Raw genomic sequence first — 17,741 nt, 5'->3', positions numbered from 1 at the left:
ACTGAAAAACCCTCTAAATTCGCCTCTGATGTGGCATTAAACATTCATATATTGTACATTTATGTTTATCTAATGAATTAATTATTAAGGCAAATAATTTATATGTTATCAATGTTTTAATAGCAATGAATATATAAATGTATATTTTTTATGGTGAGTCTGCAGTGGTACAAGTTTGCAATGATTGTAGTTGTTCTAGTAGGTAGTTAACGTTGGTTTTAGTTGACTGTTAGTAGTACGTGTTGACTTAGTACGAACATGTTATAGTATGAATGGACTGGTTTCCCTGTAAAGAAAACTGAGTATGTGTTCTATAGTACAATAGTTATGCAACACAAATCAGACAAATGTTCACTACTACAAGGATCAAAGGTGAGGTCTGACTGACCTGCCCATAGTAAATGTAAATGATTTGTTATATTGTCCCATACATGAATATATATGGTTTAGGGGTGGGGATCTCGAGGGGTTTTCTAGTTCTCAAACAGGAAGGGGTAGGGTGACCCCAGGGACTTCCCCTATATTTCATTTGATTTGTTATATTGTTCCATACATAAATATATATGGTTTAGGGGTGGGGATCTCGAGGGTTTTCAAGTTCTCAAACAGGAAGGGATAGGATGACCCCAGGGACTTCCCATATATTTCATTTGATTTTTTATATTGTCCCATACATGATTAAAGAACCTTAGTGAGCACGCTCACATACCCCACGTCCCCACATTGTCATTGGAGAAATTAAATAAGTGTAAGAAAAAAAAATTGTATAAGAAAAAATATTGAATAATAATTTCCTGTCAATATGCACATCAACATAGTATGTCCTTATTATCTACAAAATTTCATGAAATTCTGTTGTGTGGTTTCAGAGGAGTTGAGATGACAAACTGTTGCAGAAGTACATTGAAGCAAGTAAGTTCAAAGGGGCGTAACTCCTAGACAAAAAAATTGAATCGTAATTTCCTGTCGATATGCACATCTACATAGTATGTCCTTATTATCTACAAATGTTCATGAAATTCTTTTGTGAGGTTTCAGAGGAGTTGAGATGACAAACTGTTGTAGTACCTTAAAGCAAATAAGTTCAAAGAGATGTAACTCCTAGAAAAAAAATTGAATCGTAATTTCCTGTCGATATGCACATCTACATAGTATGTCCTTATTATCTTAAAAGGTTTCATGAAATTCTGTTGTGTAGTTTCATAGGAGTTGCGATGACAAACTGTTGCAGTAGTACAATATAGTAAATAAGTTCAAAGGGGGGTAACTCCTAGAAAAAAAATTGAATCGTAATTTCCTGTCGATATGCACATCTACATAGTATGTCCTTATTATCTAAAAAGGTTTCGTGAAATTCTGTTGTGTAGTTTCAGAGGAGTTGGGATGACAAACTGTTGCAGTAGTAAATTAAGCAAATAAGTTCAAAGAAGTGTAACTCTTATAAAAAAAATTGAATCGCAATTTCCTGTCGATATGCACAACTACATAGTATGTCCTTTTCATCTGAAAAGGTTTCGTGAAATTCTGTTGTGTGGTTTGAGAGGAGTTGCAATGACAAGAAACAGGACTGACGGACGGACTGACTGACGGACGGACGGACGGGTCAAAAACATTATACCCTCCGCAACTTCGTCGCGTGGGGTATAAATATTTATGGTTTAGGGGTGGGGATCTCGACCGTTTTCCAAGTTCTCAAACAGGAGGGGGTAGGGGGACTCCCCCTATATTTCATTTAATTAGTTATATTGACCCATACATGAATATATATTGTTTAGGGGTGGGGATCTCGACCGTTTCGTAAGTTCCCAAACAGGAGGGGTGGGTCACCCCATGGACTCCCCTTATATTTCATTTGATTAGTTATATATATATAGTCCCATACATGAATGTATATGGTTGAGAGGTGGGGATCTCATCCGTTTCAAAGTTATCAAACAGAAGGGGGTAGAGTGGCCCAAAGGACGCCACCTATATATCATATGATTTGCCTACATTCAGGTAGTTATTTGTGAAAATAAAGTAAGAATCTTCCAGCTTCTTTAACTGACCTTTCAAAATTGAGAAAAAAAATACCCCTTCAAAATGCAGTAATATGTTTACAGTTTAAAGGCATCTTACATGCATTATCAACATTTATTACTGATAATGAAAATTTATACTGTGACCAGGAACATATATATTGTTAGATATACTGTTCCCAGCTGTCACATTGTAATGGATTTTGCCATTAAAATTTGTCAAAAGTTATTTTGACTTTCTGTTTTAAATATTTTCTGCTTTTTCTTTCTTTTACATATATCTTTTGGTTTTCAATTCTAGTGTTTATATTCATTTACCATGAATAGATGTATTTTGTCACCTGCCTGGATTCGCCAAAAACCCGGAATTACCCTTATCCGCTTCCGGAATCAGATCCGAAATTGTAATTGTCTTTTCACGGCAGCCATTGTCATTGTGTTCCATAACCCGAATAATTCAGTCGTTATATTCCGCTGATCTACGAAGGCTACATTAACGCCTGAACGTCTTCCTCGATCAAGACCGTCAACCGGAAAATGCACACCGCTTTGCAATATGGGAATTTTGATTTAAATTGGCAGCTAAAGAAGGAGGAGTTCCGGATGTTAATTGATGATAAATGATGTAAACTGATGTTAATTAATTATTATCGGATTTGTGTTAATTGAACACACGTGTTTGGTAAGACAATTTCAAGAGAGTTGCGCAGACTCATATCCTGATCGCCGCTGATTGGCTCTCTCTCACAGAGAGCAGGCGACGCGGCCAATGATCACAAGGAGTTCTAGCCCTCGTGTGGGAGAAAATCGGACACGGAAAGGGCTTGAATTATTCGAGTTATGTGTTCCAATGTTATTTTTGTCAGTCAGATACGATTTTACTCGTATTAACACATTTTTTGTCGGCGATTTTCTGTATATAGCTAGCGATTGAACAAAATTGACATCGCTGTCATGAATAATAATGATTAAAATAAGTTTTGAGATCGTTTATTTGGAGACTTTGGCAAAAAGGTTTGCAAAGCTATTTTTAATTTTCTTTCAAGTGGAACCGAGACTACTATAACTGTGATATAGTTGTCTCAGAGTGGAAGGCCCGTCGGGCGTGGCTAGTAACCAAGTCGAAAGTGGAAGGTCGCGGACCACCGCTAATTTGAACCCCTGCCTCCAAATTGAAAAGATACAAATTTCGTCTTCTAATTTGAAATTGCCGCCAACAGCATGAACATTTGAATTATTATATAATAGACTACTGACGTAGTTGTACTACGTATTGATGACAAACAATATTCCTATGACTTTTGCCATTTGGGAAATCTAAACTACTTGTCTTAAAAGATTTTCGGCGATTAAATATTTCGTACAATTGTGTTTTGACATCTTAGCCAAAAGCACAGGCGATAATAAACTACATAAGAATTCCTAATGAGCACTACTTCCTATGTGCAACTTCAAAAGTTTTGGGTGATTCGACGATCATTTAAGGTTTTTCTAGTCATATTTTTTGTAATCCAGAATTAAAAGTATTAAAAAAGTGTTCAATTTCTTTGTGATATGGTTTCTAGTGGAGAGTTGTCTCATTGGCAATTTAACCATATCTCCTCATTTTAATATATAAAATTCTTTAAAGCACTATGCCAAAAAAAAAACATAAAAATATACATATACATGTATATGATATAAAGAAGAAGATGCCTTTTCAAAAAACAAGGTATGAACTGAATGTGCTCCTGAATGGTAATCAGTTTGTGTTCCATAGAGCTTATTTATGTAAATTGATATTTGCACATTTCTAGAGGCATATCATATACATTGATATACACTTAGTTATACTGTGGATTCTTTTTTTTATTTGTGGGGTACAATATTTCATAGATATTATGGGTATAGGACCTACTATAGGTAAACAATAAATTAAAATGTTCAACAAACACAAGTTTTATATCTGAAGCTTGTATGAAGTTTTTGGAATAACCATACAACATAATATCGATACAAATACAAATTTTCTCCGTCCATCAAAACTTGAATCCACAAAAATATATCAATCTTAAGTGGAAAACAAGATTGTGTCCACAGTACACAGATGCCCCACTTGCACTATCATTTTCTATGTTCAGTGGACCATGAAATTGGGATCAAAACTCGAATTTGACATTACATTTAAAAGAAAGATCATAACATAGGGAACATGTGTATACTAAGTTTCAGGTTGATTATATTTTAACATCATCAAAAACTACCTTCACTAAAAACTTTAACCTGAAGCAGCACAGACAGACGGAAAAAAGGATGGACCGCCACTCAGACCGAAAAATATAATGCCACTCTACTATCATAGGTGGGGCATAAAATTTTTTTTCCCTCACATGCATGTTTGATCAGTTGTATTTTACCTTCTACTACTAGCTTTATTTCTTCTGTCTGTTTCTTTCTGTTTTCAAATGCCTGTTCAAAGGACATACAATTCTGGTGTACATACATTTACATATGTATTGTTATGATTTAAATATCAATTTTAATGGATAGTATAACAATAGTTGATTTTTTATTGTTAGTATATATGATATAATATATGTAAAACATAATGAAGAAGTTCTCTGCAGGCTATCAGCTTGATACAAGTATGGACATATCATTCAAGCTTGATACAGCTCTGAATTAGGATTGTGATTACTGTGAATTCATTTATTTTCGTGGGTACCAATTTTCGTGGATTAATGAAAACTTGCATATTCGTGTATATTTAATTTCATGGCTGTGCTGAAGTCTGCACACAAACCTATAGAGTATTCATCATTCGTTGATCATTTAATTTTGTGGTTTACCTGTACCCACGAATTCCATGAAAACTGGTATCCAACAAATAATAATGAATTCACAGTAAATATTTGACAAAGCATAGGTTTCTGACACATATTGAATGAAAAAGGACATTTTCCAATTATTGTCCAATATCCAAAATCTAAATGCATGTTTAACTTCATCATTTCAAAGAACCCAAAGTATTCAATTTTTTATGAATTTTTTTATTTTTTTTATTTTGGGTCCTTTGGACCTCACTGTAGACCAATTTGATAATGGGGCCAAAAATCCAAAATCTAAATACCCTGTTATATTCAGCATGAAATCTTAAATTTCTACTCCATATATTTTTTTTATGTATAACTATATATAATTGGTTATTGAATTTCCCTTTTGATAATGTAAAATAATCATGTCACCAGGTCACTGACTTCATTTTTATGGTATTTTTCAAACTGTTATATAGTTTGTAGTGATAAACATTAAAAAACAAGGTTTTATGGTCTGAAAAACGATGACATTACTCTTATTTCAAGGTTTTGTGCTATTTTTTTCACCTAGAACAATACTTTGAATGATATATACCACATGAACAAAGTCAGTGAACCTACATGACCTATGATTATTTACATCATTAAAACAGTATTTCACATATTTTATCTATAAAAGGTATAAGGACAATATATCATAAAAGCACCTTTTTTGTTTCTTCAAGAATTTCTATTCATATCTAAAGAGAAATAAAGGCTTCGGAGCTTCCAGTATTTCCATTTTCATCGCAACAGGGTTAACCAGATGCTCTGCAGGGTGCAGCTTTATACGACTGCAGATGTTGAACCCTGAACGGTTGGGGCAAGTATGGACACAACATTCAAGCTGGATTCAGCTCTAAATTTGGATTGTGATTAAAAAGTTGACACAGCATAGGTTTCTGACACAGAATGAATGTGGTCTAATGAACTTAAAATTTTTTTTTTGCCTTTGAGCAATTGACTATGCTGTTGAATATTAATCCTCTCAAAAAAATGTTTGAAGAAATTTTCTTTTTATTTATGAAATCTGAAATGAGAAAAATTGAACTTCCCCCCGCAATTTTTTTTTTCACATCCCCAATTCCCTTATTCCAAATCTGATCTCAATTCAAATTTCTAATGGAGTTTGCAACAATAAGGCCAACTAAAATTAATTAGTAGATTTTCATCCAAATTTTTTAAAAAAATGGGGCGGGTGGGAGGATTTTATTTTTGAAATTTTATTTCATATGAAACCTTCTTGTCACGTGTTATTCGATCATATATGCAAGTGTAATAATAAGCTTATATCATGTAAATACATCCATTAGGTATCGTGTATAAGACTATAACAATCAAAACCAAGGAGTAACCAAAGACTCATAAAACCAAAAGACATTTGCACCAACAGTTACAAATAATAAGTAGGAAACAACACAAACTCCACTAAAAACCAGGAATGAAATCAGGTGCTCCGGAAAGGTAAGCATTTCCTGTACCGTATACAGCACCCGTCATGTTATTTGTCTGTTCAGTTCGGTAATGATGGAAGGTTGTTATCACTGAGGAAGAATATCACTGAGATATGATTTCTGACACACTTTTGTCATAATGGCCATCAGCTCATGATGGCAACTATACATTTGAGTGATGACCTTAATTTGATGATTCATAGCCCTGTCTTAGCAACTTTTGAGAAAGCAGTATTCCTCGTTCAACAACATCAGCGTACATGTACTTTGAGCTAGCTCTAGAGTAACGTATCAATATTGAGACACATTTACTCCATATGCTGGTGTCGCTTTTTCAAATTCGTATTCAAGTATATATCTCTGATTGGCCACCACCGTTCTACATGTAATTGCCGCTTTAGAAACCTATTTTATAGTAAACAGCAGAAATGTGAGGAAATGCTCTCTTCAGTTGGACTACCTACATGAAATATATTTTGCTTTCTAAGCTATGTTTTGTTGTCCGAATAAAATGAAGCAAATCCATTGGTATGCAACACGAGTACGATAAGTACAGAATAAAATGAAAACTCAAACAGTGTTGAAATAATAGGGTTGGTCCTTAATATGCAAGATGCAAATATAATTACAATGTAGAACAAAGTTGTTTAATGACTCTATCGTAGATATTGGGACAGAGGATGTTTGCTGGTGGTTTTTTTTTACAAAAAAACGAAAGGCATGGATAAATTTATTTCTAAGAGCTTGCTGTAAATTAAGAAATTAAAAATGCGTATCTTTGTCGATTTTCTGAACTCAATCGTCATTAATCTAAAAAGTTCATGCTTGTGTCAATTTTTTTATTCCAGTCAAATGTGTTCCACGATTCTGACGCTTTTGGGTTTCCTTCACAGTCCAAATTTCTTGACACAAAGTCATTGTATAAATAAAATAAATCCAAGGTATTTTACTCGCAAACATTTGTCATTTGTGACATAGTGAACGGCGATTTGCGTTCTTGGACACAGCGAATATTTCACGCCCTTCTCATAATAATCAATCTTTTAATTTATTCTCGGTAAATGATGTTGTCATCATAGATCAGCAGAAAATATCGACTTAATCATCCAGTTAGAATACTCTAAGAAATACGAAAACCGAAATTTAAAACAGGAAGTTTTACACGAAACGAAATATCGACGGTTACCGGTAACGGAAATGAAAAAAATCCGGAAATCGTAATTTTTTCAAAAATAAAAAAAATCGGGGCGGGAAGATTTCAGAGGGGCGGGCGGGGATGAAAATCTATCAATTAATTTTAATTGGCCTAACTACTCATTTAAATACATCATAAAATATCAAAATGTAAAAAAAACGTGCTTGTTATCACTGAATGGTAAAGATTGTTTTAATCTATCAGTTGGTAGTAAAAGTTAATATATATACATTGTATATTGTATAAAACAATGATTTAAGTTGATTCAACTACTATTCTGGACAAAGAAAGATAACTCCAATTGAAGATTTCTTGCTATTGTGCAATTAGATATTTCTTGCTATTGTGCAATATTGTGCAATTAGATATTTCTTGCTATTGCCCAATACTGTGCAATTGAAAATACTTGATATTGCACAATACTGTGCAATTGAAAATTTCTTGCTATTGCACAATACTTAATATAATAATTTTGGATCCTGATTTGGAAAAACTTGAAAACTGGGCCCATAATCAAAAATCTAAGTAAATGTTTAGATTCAGCATATCAAAAAAGGCCAAGAATTCAATTTTTGTTAAAATCAAACTTAGTTTAATTTTGGACCCTTTGGACCTTAATGTAGACCAATTTGAAAACGGGAGCAAAAATTAAATTGATGTGGCATATCAAAGAACCCCAATTATTCAATTTTTGATGAAATCAAACCAAAGTTTAATTTGGGACCCCGATTTGGACCAACTTGAAAACTGGGCCAATAATAAAAAATCTAAGTACATTTTTAGATTCAGCGTAAACCCAAGGATTCAATTTTTGATAAAATCAAACTCAGTTTACACTTTGGACCTTAATGTAGACCAATTTGAAAACGGGACCAACAAGAATGTGTCCTCAGTACACGAATGCCCCACTCGCACTATCATTTTCCATGTTCAGTGGACCGTGAAATTGGGGTAAAAACTCTAATTTGGCATTAAAATTAGAAAGATCATATCATAGGGGACATGTGTACTAAGTTTGAAGTCGTTTGGACTTAAACTTCATCAAAAACTACCTTGACCAAAAACTTTAACCTGAAGCGGGACAGACGGACGGACGAACGAACGGACAGACGGACGGACGGACGAACGAACGGACAGACGGACGGACGAACGAACGGACAGACGGACGGACGCACAGACCAGAAAACATAATGCCCCTCTACTATCGTAGGTGGGGCATAAAAATTAAGAATCAATTATACACAGTTAGATTCAGCATATCAAAGAACCCCAATTATTCAATTTTTTGTCGTTTGTTTATGTGTTACATATTTGTTTTTCATTCATTTTTTTACATAAATAAGGCCGTTAGTTTTCTCGTTTGAATTGTTTTACATTGTCTTATCGGGGCCTATTATAGCTGACTATGCGGTATGGGCTTTGCTCATTGTTGAAGGCCGTAAGTTTTCTCGTTTGAATTGTTTTACATTGTCTTATCGGGGCCTATTATAGCTGACTATGCGGTATGGGCTTTGCTCATTGTTGAAGGCCGTACGATGACCTATAGTTGTTAATGTCTGTGTCATTTTGGTCTTTTGTGGATAGTTGTCTCATAGGCAATCATACCACATCTTCTTTTTTATAAGTTTAATTTTGGACCCTTTGAGCCCCTTATTCCTAAACAGTTGGGACCAAAACTCCAAAAATCAATCTCAACCTTCCTTTTATGGTCAAAAACCTTGTGTTTAAATTTCATAGATTTCTATTTACTAATACTAAAGTTATGGTGCCAAAACCAAGAAAATGCTTATTTGGGCCCCTTTTTGGCCCCTAATTCCTAAACTGGTTTGACCTCAACTCCTAAAATCAATCCCAACCGTTCTTTTGTGGTCATAAACCTTGTGTTTAAATTTCATTGATTTCTATTTACTTATACTTAAGTTATTGTGCGAAAACCAAGAATAATGCTTATTTGGGCCCTTTTTTGGCCCCTAATTCCTAAACTTTTGAAACCAAAACTCCCAAAATCAATCCGAACCTTCCTTTTGTGGTCATAAACCTTGTGTTTAAATTTCATTGATTTCTATTTACTTATACTTAAGTTATTGTGCGAAAACCAAGAATAATGCTTATTTGGGCCCTTTTTTGGCCCCTAATTCCTAAACTTTTGAAACCAAAACTCCTAAAATCAACCCGAACCTTCCTTTTGTGGTCATAAACCTTGTGTCTAAATTTTATAGATTTCTATTCACTTATACTAAAGTTATAGTGCGAAAACCAAATGTCTTCGGACGACGACGACAACGACGAGGACGACACCAACGTGATACCAATATACGACCAAAATTTTTTCAATTTTAGCGGTCGTATAAAAATAGGTGCAATTTGGGTATCCTCCATTAATACACCTCATAATATTTCTACACATCAATTTATTTGATATTATCAATAGGACACCCATGTAAGGCAGACAATTATATATTCAATAACTTTGTTCTCTTAGAAATACTTTTTGGATAAAGAAAACAAAAGAAGGGTTTTTTGCCATTAATAAATTATTTTGCTTTCTTCAGTTGACAGGCAAAGGTGTGTTTGGCAATTACATATTGCATTTTAAAATACACCTTGATTTTTCTTGTAAAACATGGAAAAGGAAAACATTAAATCTAGCTTACCTCAATAGATTTAGCATCTTGATCATACAAAACAACTCGAACTTCTCTTATTTCTGTTTTGGTTGAATTCATTCTACCATACTTATTGATTGTGTCAATCATTATTTTGGCTACAACATCCCAGGGATATTCTAGGTTTCCAGTCCCAAAAACCGGAAAAGCAATACTTCTGCATTTTTGTGAGTCTGCATATATCATGCAATCAAACACAAGTTTTGCTAGCAACTGAAATATTTAGAATTATACATATCAAATATAAAGTATTTGATTAAAAAATTCCAATAAATATAAAACAGTAAATTAAAGATATGTATTTGCAAATAAGTGCATAACTCTTCACAGCTATTTCATCTAACAAATTAAGTTGCATGAACATAAGTATTGTCACTTGTGATTTTTCATTTAATATTTCATATAACACCAGGTTTCCCTAAAGAACAATTGCTAATTTCATTCTCATAGTATTTTATCCATGTTGTACAGCTGGAAGCAGTATTGTTATAGGCTATTTGTTTACTTGGTAAATAATTGGTATTTTAAGGGTGGTCCAAGCATGTTTGACCCTAACACATCTATGCATGCCTGTCCCATTGTCAGGAGCACTCTAGCCTGGCGTTCAGTGTCCAGAATTTGTAATACTGTAAACCAACTTATTTTCACGAGCGATTTATTTTCGCGACTTTCGCGAGTAGAAAAATTACTCGAAAAATAAATCATCCCGAATATGTAAAACTTGGATCTTCACTTATCAAACTTCATAAGTAGATTAGAAAATTAAGTAGCCATGAAATGGACCAGAAAGGGTAAAATGCGAAATAAAGTATCTGCGAAAATAAGTTGGTTTCTATTAAGTCAGTACATATAGTATACATTTCTTGTTTTACAAATTTTTAATTTTGTAGAGAAATTCATTGTCCCGAAAATTCTGTGATTGATCCTATATTAGAGCTACTGTAATGTTGAATTTTTAGTTATGTAAATACTTCATTCCAAATAATATTATGTCTATTTAGGATTAAGAAAAACTTTTCCTGTGATGTGATATTTGTTATTTAATATTTTAAGACATTCAGTTCATGTCTTTTGATTCTTTTGTAGATTTAAAATATATTGCAAATTATAGTAGTTGGTATAATTGGCCCTTAATTTAAGCCTTAAAAGCTACTTAAATTTGGTATCAAGACTTTTCATATAACAATTATAACTGCTGAAATAACTCCTTGATGTACAATGATGTACGTATACACATGTATAATAAAGTTGGTATCAATATAATGTTTTTTTAAATTCCTCCCAGTTCATTAAATGTCCATCATAATCAAATAACTCATTAATTAACCAGACTCCTTTTAATGTCTATTCTTTAAACAGAATACCAATCTTAATTTGTTTATTATTCCAAATATTAGATGTGATAACATCAAATTGAATTTCCTACTTAACAGCTAATTAATTTTGGAGTTCATTCCAAGCATTTAAAACCTCCTGCTGAAATAGATTTCTTGCATGTGTTCTTACATGGTCTTATTTATTTTATCTAATATATTCAGGGCATCTGACTCCTATATAAAGAGTGAGTCTACTAACTGTATCGATCAGTATTAAATTGACTGGTTTGTAGATCTTGCCATGCTGGTCATTTTTGTACTTTTAAAATATTGTCTTTTTATTTATTCAAATATAATTTTTATGATATAAGGCAAAACACAAAAAAAATGGTAAAATAAAATAATTTAAGGACAATTACTCCAATAAGGAGTCATCAGACAATTTTTTTTCGATGCTGCATTTAAGTTTTAGATCTTCTCTTGCTGATCATTTTTGCTTATTTAAGTTTCTATCTATCCATCTATGATAATTGTGAAGATATGAGGCCAAAATGCAAAATAAAAATGGTTATATAATCATCAAAGGACAATAGCTCTTATAAGTAATTAATTGATTACTAATATGTCAACCATTATACTGATTTGTGGAACTTTTCATGCCGATCATTTTTGCACCTCAAAGTTTCACTCTATTCATTATAGTTTTCAAGATAATAGACAAAAACTGGGAAAAAATGGTTAATTATGTCATTTAAAGGCAATAACTCCAAGAAAAAGTCAACTGACAGCTTTGATGCATATAGACATTGGTAAAGCTCAACATTCTTTGCCCTTGTCAGACTTTCTCTATGTAAAATGATTTTCAAGATAATTGACAAAATCTTGCATGTTACCCCAATTGGACACATTTTTTAAAATTAGATAACCCAATAATATTAATGGCCAAATTGTATTAAATTCAGAGAAGAATATTTTTTGTAAAAGTTAATGATGACAACAATTGATGAAGCACGAAAACAACAGACAACGGATGCCAAGTGAAGAGAAAACTCAATTTGCCATTTTGGTTAGGTGTGATAAAAATGCTTTTCAAACTATAGTTGTGTTATATATATCATAACCCAAAGCTTAAGGTATTTATAACTGAGGTAAACCTTGATTTATTAGTTTTTGGCAAAAGAATGTCAGAAGGAAAATTCAGGACAAACATTGTATGTTGATAAACCTATTGTAATGCAAAAAAATATGTAAAGGGGGTATAACAAATTTCGTTACTTAGTATAAATATAGTTAAGAAATGGAGGGTAAACCATTTTATAATATTTACTTAAAACTTAAGCAGCTTGCTTTTAAAGATACATATACATCATCTTATAGTAATTATCATCATCAAAATTAATTCAACCTGTGATGAAAGTTTTGCCCCAGGAGTCCAATGTGGCAGTGCACCATGACATATGAACTTAAAATTCATATTGCCAGCTGTAGTAGCAATAGCTTCTCCAAAATTTATTCCATGAGGCCATCTTTTTCCACACTCAGCTAAAATGCTTTGGCCACCTTTCTTTAATATTGTTGAGGAAACTGCACCTTTTTTAAGTTCTAATTCCCTGTTGCAACTGTTCACAATTACATCAACCTGAAACATAAGTTATGTTCAAATGTTTCATCAAATTCAACAAAGATAGCATCACTGAATGCTACCATTAGAGCGCATTATGTAAGTTAAAACATAATGTCAGGTTATATATAAAAATTTCAACCAAATACTGTTTTCCTTATCATGAAGGCTATAGAATAACGTAAATGTTATAGTACGGCGGCTTGGTGAAAAATTGTGCACATCCTGCTACCCGTACAAGCATGAAAATTGGCATAGACCTTCCTCAACTACTACTCTTTCATTTCAGATAGGGAGGCATTTGAAAAAAATGTCTCACTTCCGGTTAAATTCAAAATGGCGGACATCGTACTTAAATCATCCCAATATTAAAGGCTAGCATGCGAATAGGTGTTATTATCATTCTTCTATCATAATATTTGATACAAACCTTTGTTTTTTACTACTTTTGGATTTATTATATAGATTAGTGGTCTTAAAACTCCCTACTTCTGGTAAAATCCAACATGGCGGACATTGTACTAAAATAAGCTTATTTTTTAAGATGGGTAATTGAAATGTGTTTTAACGTATTGCTACTATTATAACATTGTGCAGAAACCTTTCTTTGGTGCTTCTCATGGCTACAATGTATAAGACACATGTATTTAAAACCCTTACTTCCGGTATTATCCAAAATGGCGAACAAAGAAATATCAGTTTCTTATTTTAACATTCAATTTTTTTCTAAATGTAACGAAAATGGTTTTTTTTGTGCTGGTCTTTACAGTTTTTGCTTTAGGTTATCCCCAAAACCACTAATTCTATTATGTTGTAAAGGGTAAAATAAAAACTTAATACTTCCGGTAAAAAAAACCAATATGGCGTAAATTTCAAAGATGAGTCCTCAATACATATCTTCCATAAAGAGTTTTGAATAGACCGATTAAAACAATATAAAATAACTTAAGAACTAAAACATTTTTAAAACAAGAATGTGTCCCAAGTACACGAATGCCCCACTCGCACTATCATTTTCTATGTTCAGTGGACCGTGAAATTGGCATTAAAATTAAAAAGATCATATCATAGGGAACATGTATACTAAGTTTGAAGTCGATTGGACTTCAACTTCATCAAAAACTACCTTGACCAAAAACTTTAACCTGAAGCGGGACAGACGGACGAATGAACGGACGCACAGACCAGAAAACATAATGCCCCTCTACTATCGTAGGTGGGGCATAATTACTACTTTTTGGCCAAAAATACATGTTTATTCACGGTCACCCCACATGCACAGAAGGCAGTGCACGGGAGACCAGATCCATATATAGTTATCAAAGGTTATCAAAGGTACCAGGATTGGAATTTAGAACGCCAGACGCGCGTTTCGTCTTCATAAGTCTCATCAGTGACGCTCAAATCAAAACATTTATAAAGCCAAACAAGTACAAAGTTGAAGAACATTGAGGATCCAAAATTCCAAAAAGTTGTGTCAAATACGGCTAAGGTAATCGATAAGAAAATCCTTAGTTTTTCGAAAATTCAAAGTTTTGTAAACAGAAAATTTATAAAAATGACCACATTATTGATATTCATGTCAACACAGAAGTGTTGACTACTGGGCTGGTGATACCCTCGGGGACGAAACGTCCACCATCAGTGGCATCGACCTAGTGGTGTAAATAGTTATCAAAGGTACCAGGATTATAATTTAGTTCGCCAGACGCGCATTTCGTCTTCATAAGACTCATTAGTGACGCTCAAATCAAAATATTTATAAAGCCAAACAAGAATGAAGTTGAAGAGCATTGAGGATCTAAAATTAACAACGACCGTGCCATCCTTTCTTTCATCCACAATGTACAAGCTTCTGACAAAATGATTAGGCCCCAGAGTTTTTTAAAAGGGATCCTCTTTGTCCCTTGTCATCTATTAGTGCCTCCACTTGGTACCATAAGGGCCAATTCCAGGCTCGTCCCCCTAAACACCTGCCTTTGTATGTTCCACGTTGTACATGCTGGAACTTGAATGACTAGACCATGTTAAGGGAATAGCCTGAATAAGCCTTCCTTTTTGCCCTTTTACAAGCGAAGAGAGAACCGTTTTACCACCAGTAAAGGCATGGATCACAATAAGTGTGTGTGATCACTCATTGCCTTAGTAAATGCATTTGAAAGGCCATTGATAGATATAAGTACAAAGTGTTTTGCCCTCCCAAATACAATCCATAGTTCGTCTACCCCTATGTCACGAAATAGCGAAAAAATAATGACTGCATCATCAGTAACGACTGTTTGAATCATGACTCGTTTAAATTCGTGTTTCACTGCATCAGACACATGCACCATGATTCTAGTGTATGCCTCTTAATGTGAACTTAGTGCTTAACTTAAAATACATCATGTGGTCGATGATATAGAATATCCTGAGCATTTGTTGCTACAACTACCATACGCATCCAAGACTGCACCCACTCGTGTTACAGTTTCAAGGTATTTTATTAAGGAAAGGACATTATACCCAATCAGCATACTCGTTAGGCCACAAATACATGTTTATTCACAATAGGAGAGCAAATTTTCTACATTTACAAAGACTGTGATATTGTTTCTTATATCCATAATGTACAAGCTCTTGATAAGATGAAGAGGCCTCACAAAGAGTTGTCCAAAAGGGTTACCATGGTTCATATGTTTTCCTTCGCCATTCATAAGCGTATGGACTAGACCGAGTCGTGGGAACAGCATCAGTAAGTCTTTTCCCTTCCAAAAACAAATGTTTTCCTGCTTGGTTTACCCCATCTGATAAGTTTTTTTGATCTTACAACAAAACCACGTACAGTTTTATCAATGACATTATCAAATCCATAGCTGATGTTGTTGGCTGATCAATCATCATTATAATTGCTAAAGTCACATCTCCAAACGCCATCCATGTGACCAACGCAGTTCCTTTTCCGTCAAACGTGTAATCTATCAATGACTAGTGCGTTTGAAAGGTCATGGATAGACATATATCTAAAGCTTTTGCCACTTGCAAATGCAAACCAAAGTTCGTTTGCCCCTTTGTCACAGTATAGCGAAAAAGCAATGACATCAGCATAGACTGTTCGAGTCATGGCTCAGTTAAGTCTGTGTTTCCCTGCATCAGAGACATCCATCTTGATTCTAGTGTCAGTCTCTTCATGTAAACACGGTGATAAACTTGAAACATGATCATGTGGTGGATAACACTGAACATCCAGAGTATTTGTTGCTACAACTACCATACTCATCAAAGACTATATCCACTCTTGTAACAGTTTCAAGGTATTTTCTTAATCTTTATTTATTTTCAGTATTATCCACAACGTGATGTATTTCAAGTTTAGCATCATGTTAACATTAAGAAGCTGACACAAGAATCATGATGCATGTGTCCGATGCAGTGACACACAGACTTAACTGAGTCATGACGCAAACAGTCGTTACTGATGATGTTGTCATTACTGTTTTTCTATTCCGTGAAATGGGGAAGACGAACTATGGATTGGGTTTAGGCGGGCAATTAACTTGGGATTGATAAAAGTTGAATATTTAAATAATAAATTGATATTTCTATGTCCGCCATTTTAGATATTACAGTAAGTAAGGGTTTTAAAGACATATGTGTTTTACATTGCATCAATGAGAAGCACCAAAGAAAGGTTCCTGCACAATGTAATGATAGTAGCAATACGTTAAAACACATTTCAATTACCCTCCCTAAAAAATAAGCTTATTTTAGTACAATGTCCGCCATGTTGGATTTTACTGGAAGTAGGGGTTTTTATTACCACTAATCTGTATAATTTATCCAAAAGTAGTAAAAAACAAAGGTTTGTACCAAATATTATGATAGAAAGATGATAATAACACCTATTCACATGCTAGCCTTCAATATTGGGCTGAGTTAAGTACCATGTCCGCCATTTTGAATTTAACCGGAAGTGAGACATTTTTTTCAAATGCCTCCCTATCTGAAATGAAAGAGTAATAGATGAGGAAGGTCTATGCCAAATTTCATTCTTGTAGCAGATTGTGCACAATTCGTCTGAAATATGCTTGTAGCCGCCGGACTATTAGTACTTCGCCAGTTGTCATTTTATCGTAAATGAAAAATAAAGACATTGAAAACAATTTAGGACAAGTCCAATACACAATTCAATAATTTGAAGACCTTTCAAGGAATACACAACCAATGCTGTGGTGCACTTTACATGTAGCATGTGTTCATCTCCTTGTTTATCAAGAATTTTGACTGTTCAATCTGTCTGTCTCTTTGTGGTGATTATCTACAATTCTTTGATTTGAGACCCTCGACCAAGCGAGAAAATTATCATTACAAAAAAATCAACCTTAATTGTTGCATTTGTTTTCCGTATTGAAAATTTTATACAGATTTCTATTTGATAAAACGTTAAATCATCTAAATGTGAGGTACAGCCACCTGTACTAAAGTGTACAACAGCTTGCAAATATATTGGGAAATAAGGCTTTTGAGCTTGATACATCCATCTAATATATTCCTTAGAAATTTCAAATCTAGAAAGTTCATTGAAAGGATTAATAACGATTTGAATCTGGTAAATGCTTTATGCCTTCGTCTGAACATTGAAAATTATGCAGGTTACC

At 33.7% G+C, this 17,741-nt stretch overlaps 1 protein-coding gene across 1 annotated transcript in view; it reads right to left on the bottom strand.

The window, feature by feature from the left end:
• LOC139500618 (uncharacterized) overlaps positions 1 to 17,741 on the bottom strand; it is a 71,165-nt gene that overhangs the window by 37,022 nt on the left and 16,402 nt on the right. Inside the window, exons 7-9 of the mRNA XM_071289368.1 lie at positions 12,889 to 13,122; positions 10,156 to 10,380; positions 4,415 to 4,466 (exon numbers count right to left, since the gene is read on the bottom strand). Coding sequence (XP_071145469.1) covers positions 4,415 to 4,466; positions 10,156 to 10,380; positions 12,889 to 13,122 — 511 coding nt within the window. The remainder of the gene's footprint in view (positions 1 to 4,414; positions 4,467 to 10,155; positions 10,381 to 12,888; positions 13,123 to 17,741) is intronic.

This window comes from Mytilus edulis, chromosome 13 (assembly GCF_963676685.1).
Source record: "Mytilus edulis chromosome 13, xbMytEdul2.2, whole genome shotgun sequence".
Lineage (NCBI taxonomy): Eukaryota > Metazoa > Mollusca > Bivalvia > Mytilida > Mytilidae > Mytilus > Mytilus edulis.
The sequence above is the reverse complement of the archived record's forward strand: the minus strand, read 5'-3'. Positions and strand labels throughout refer to the sequence as shown.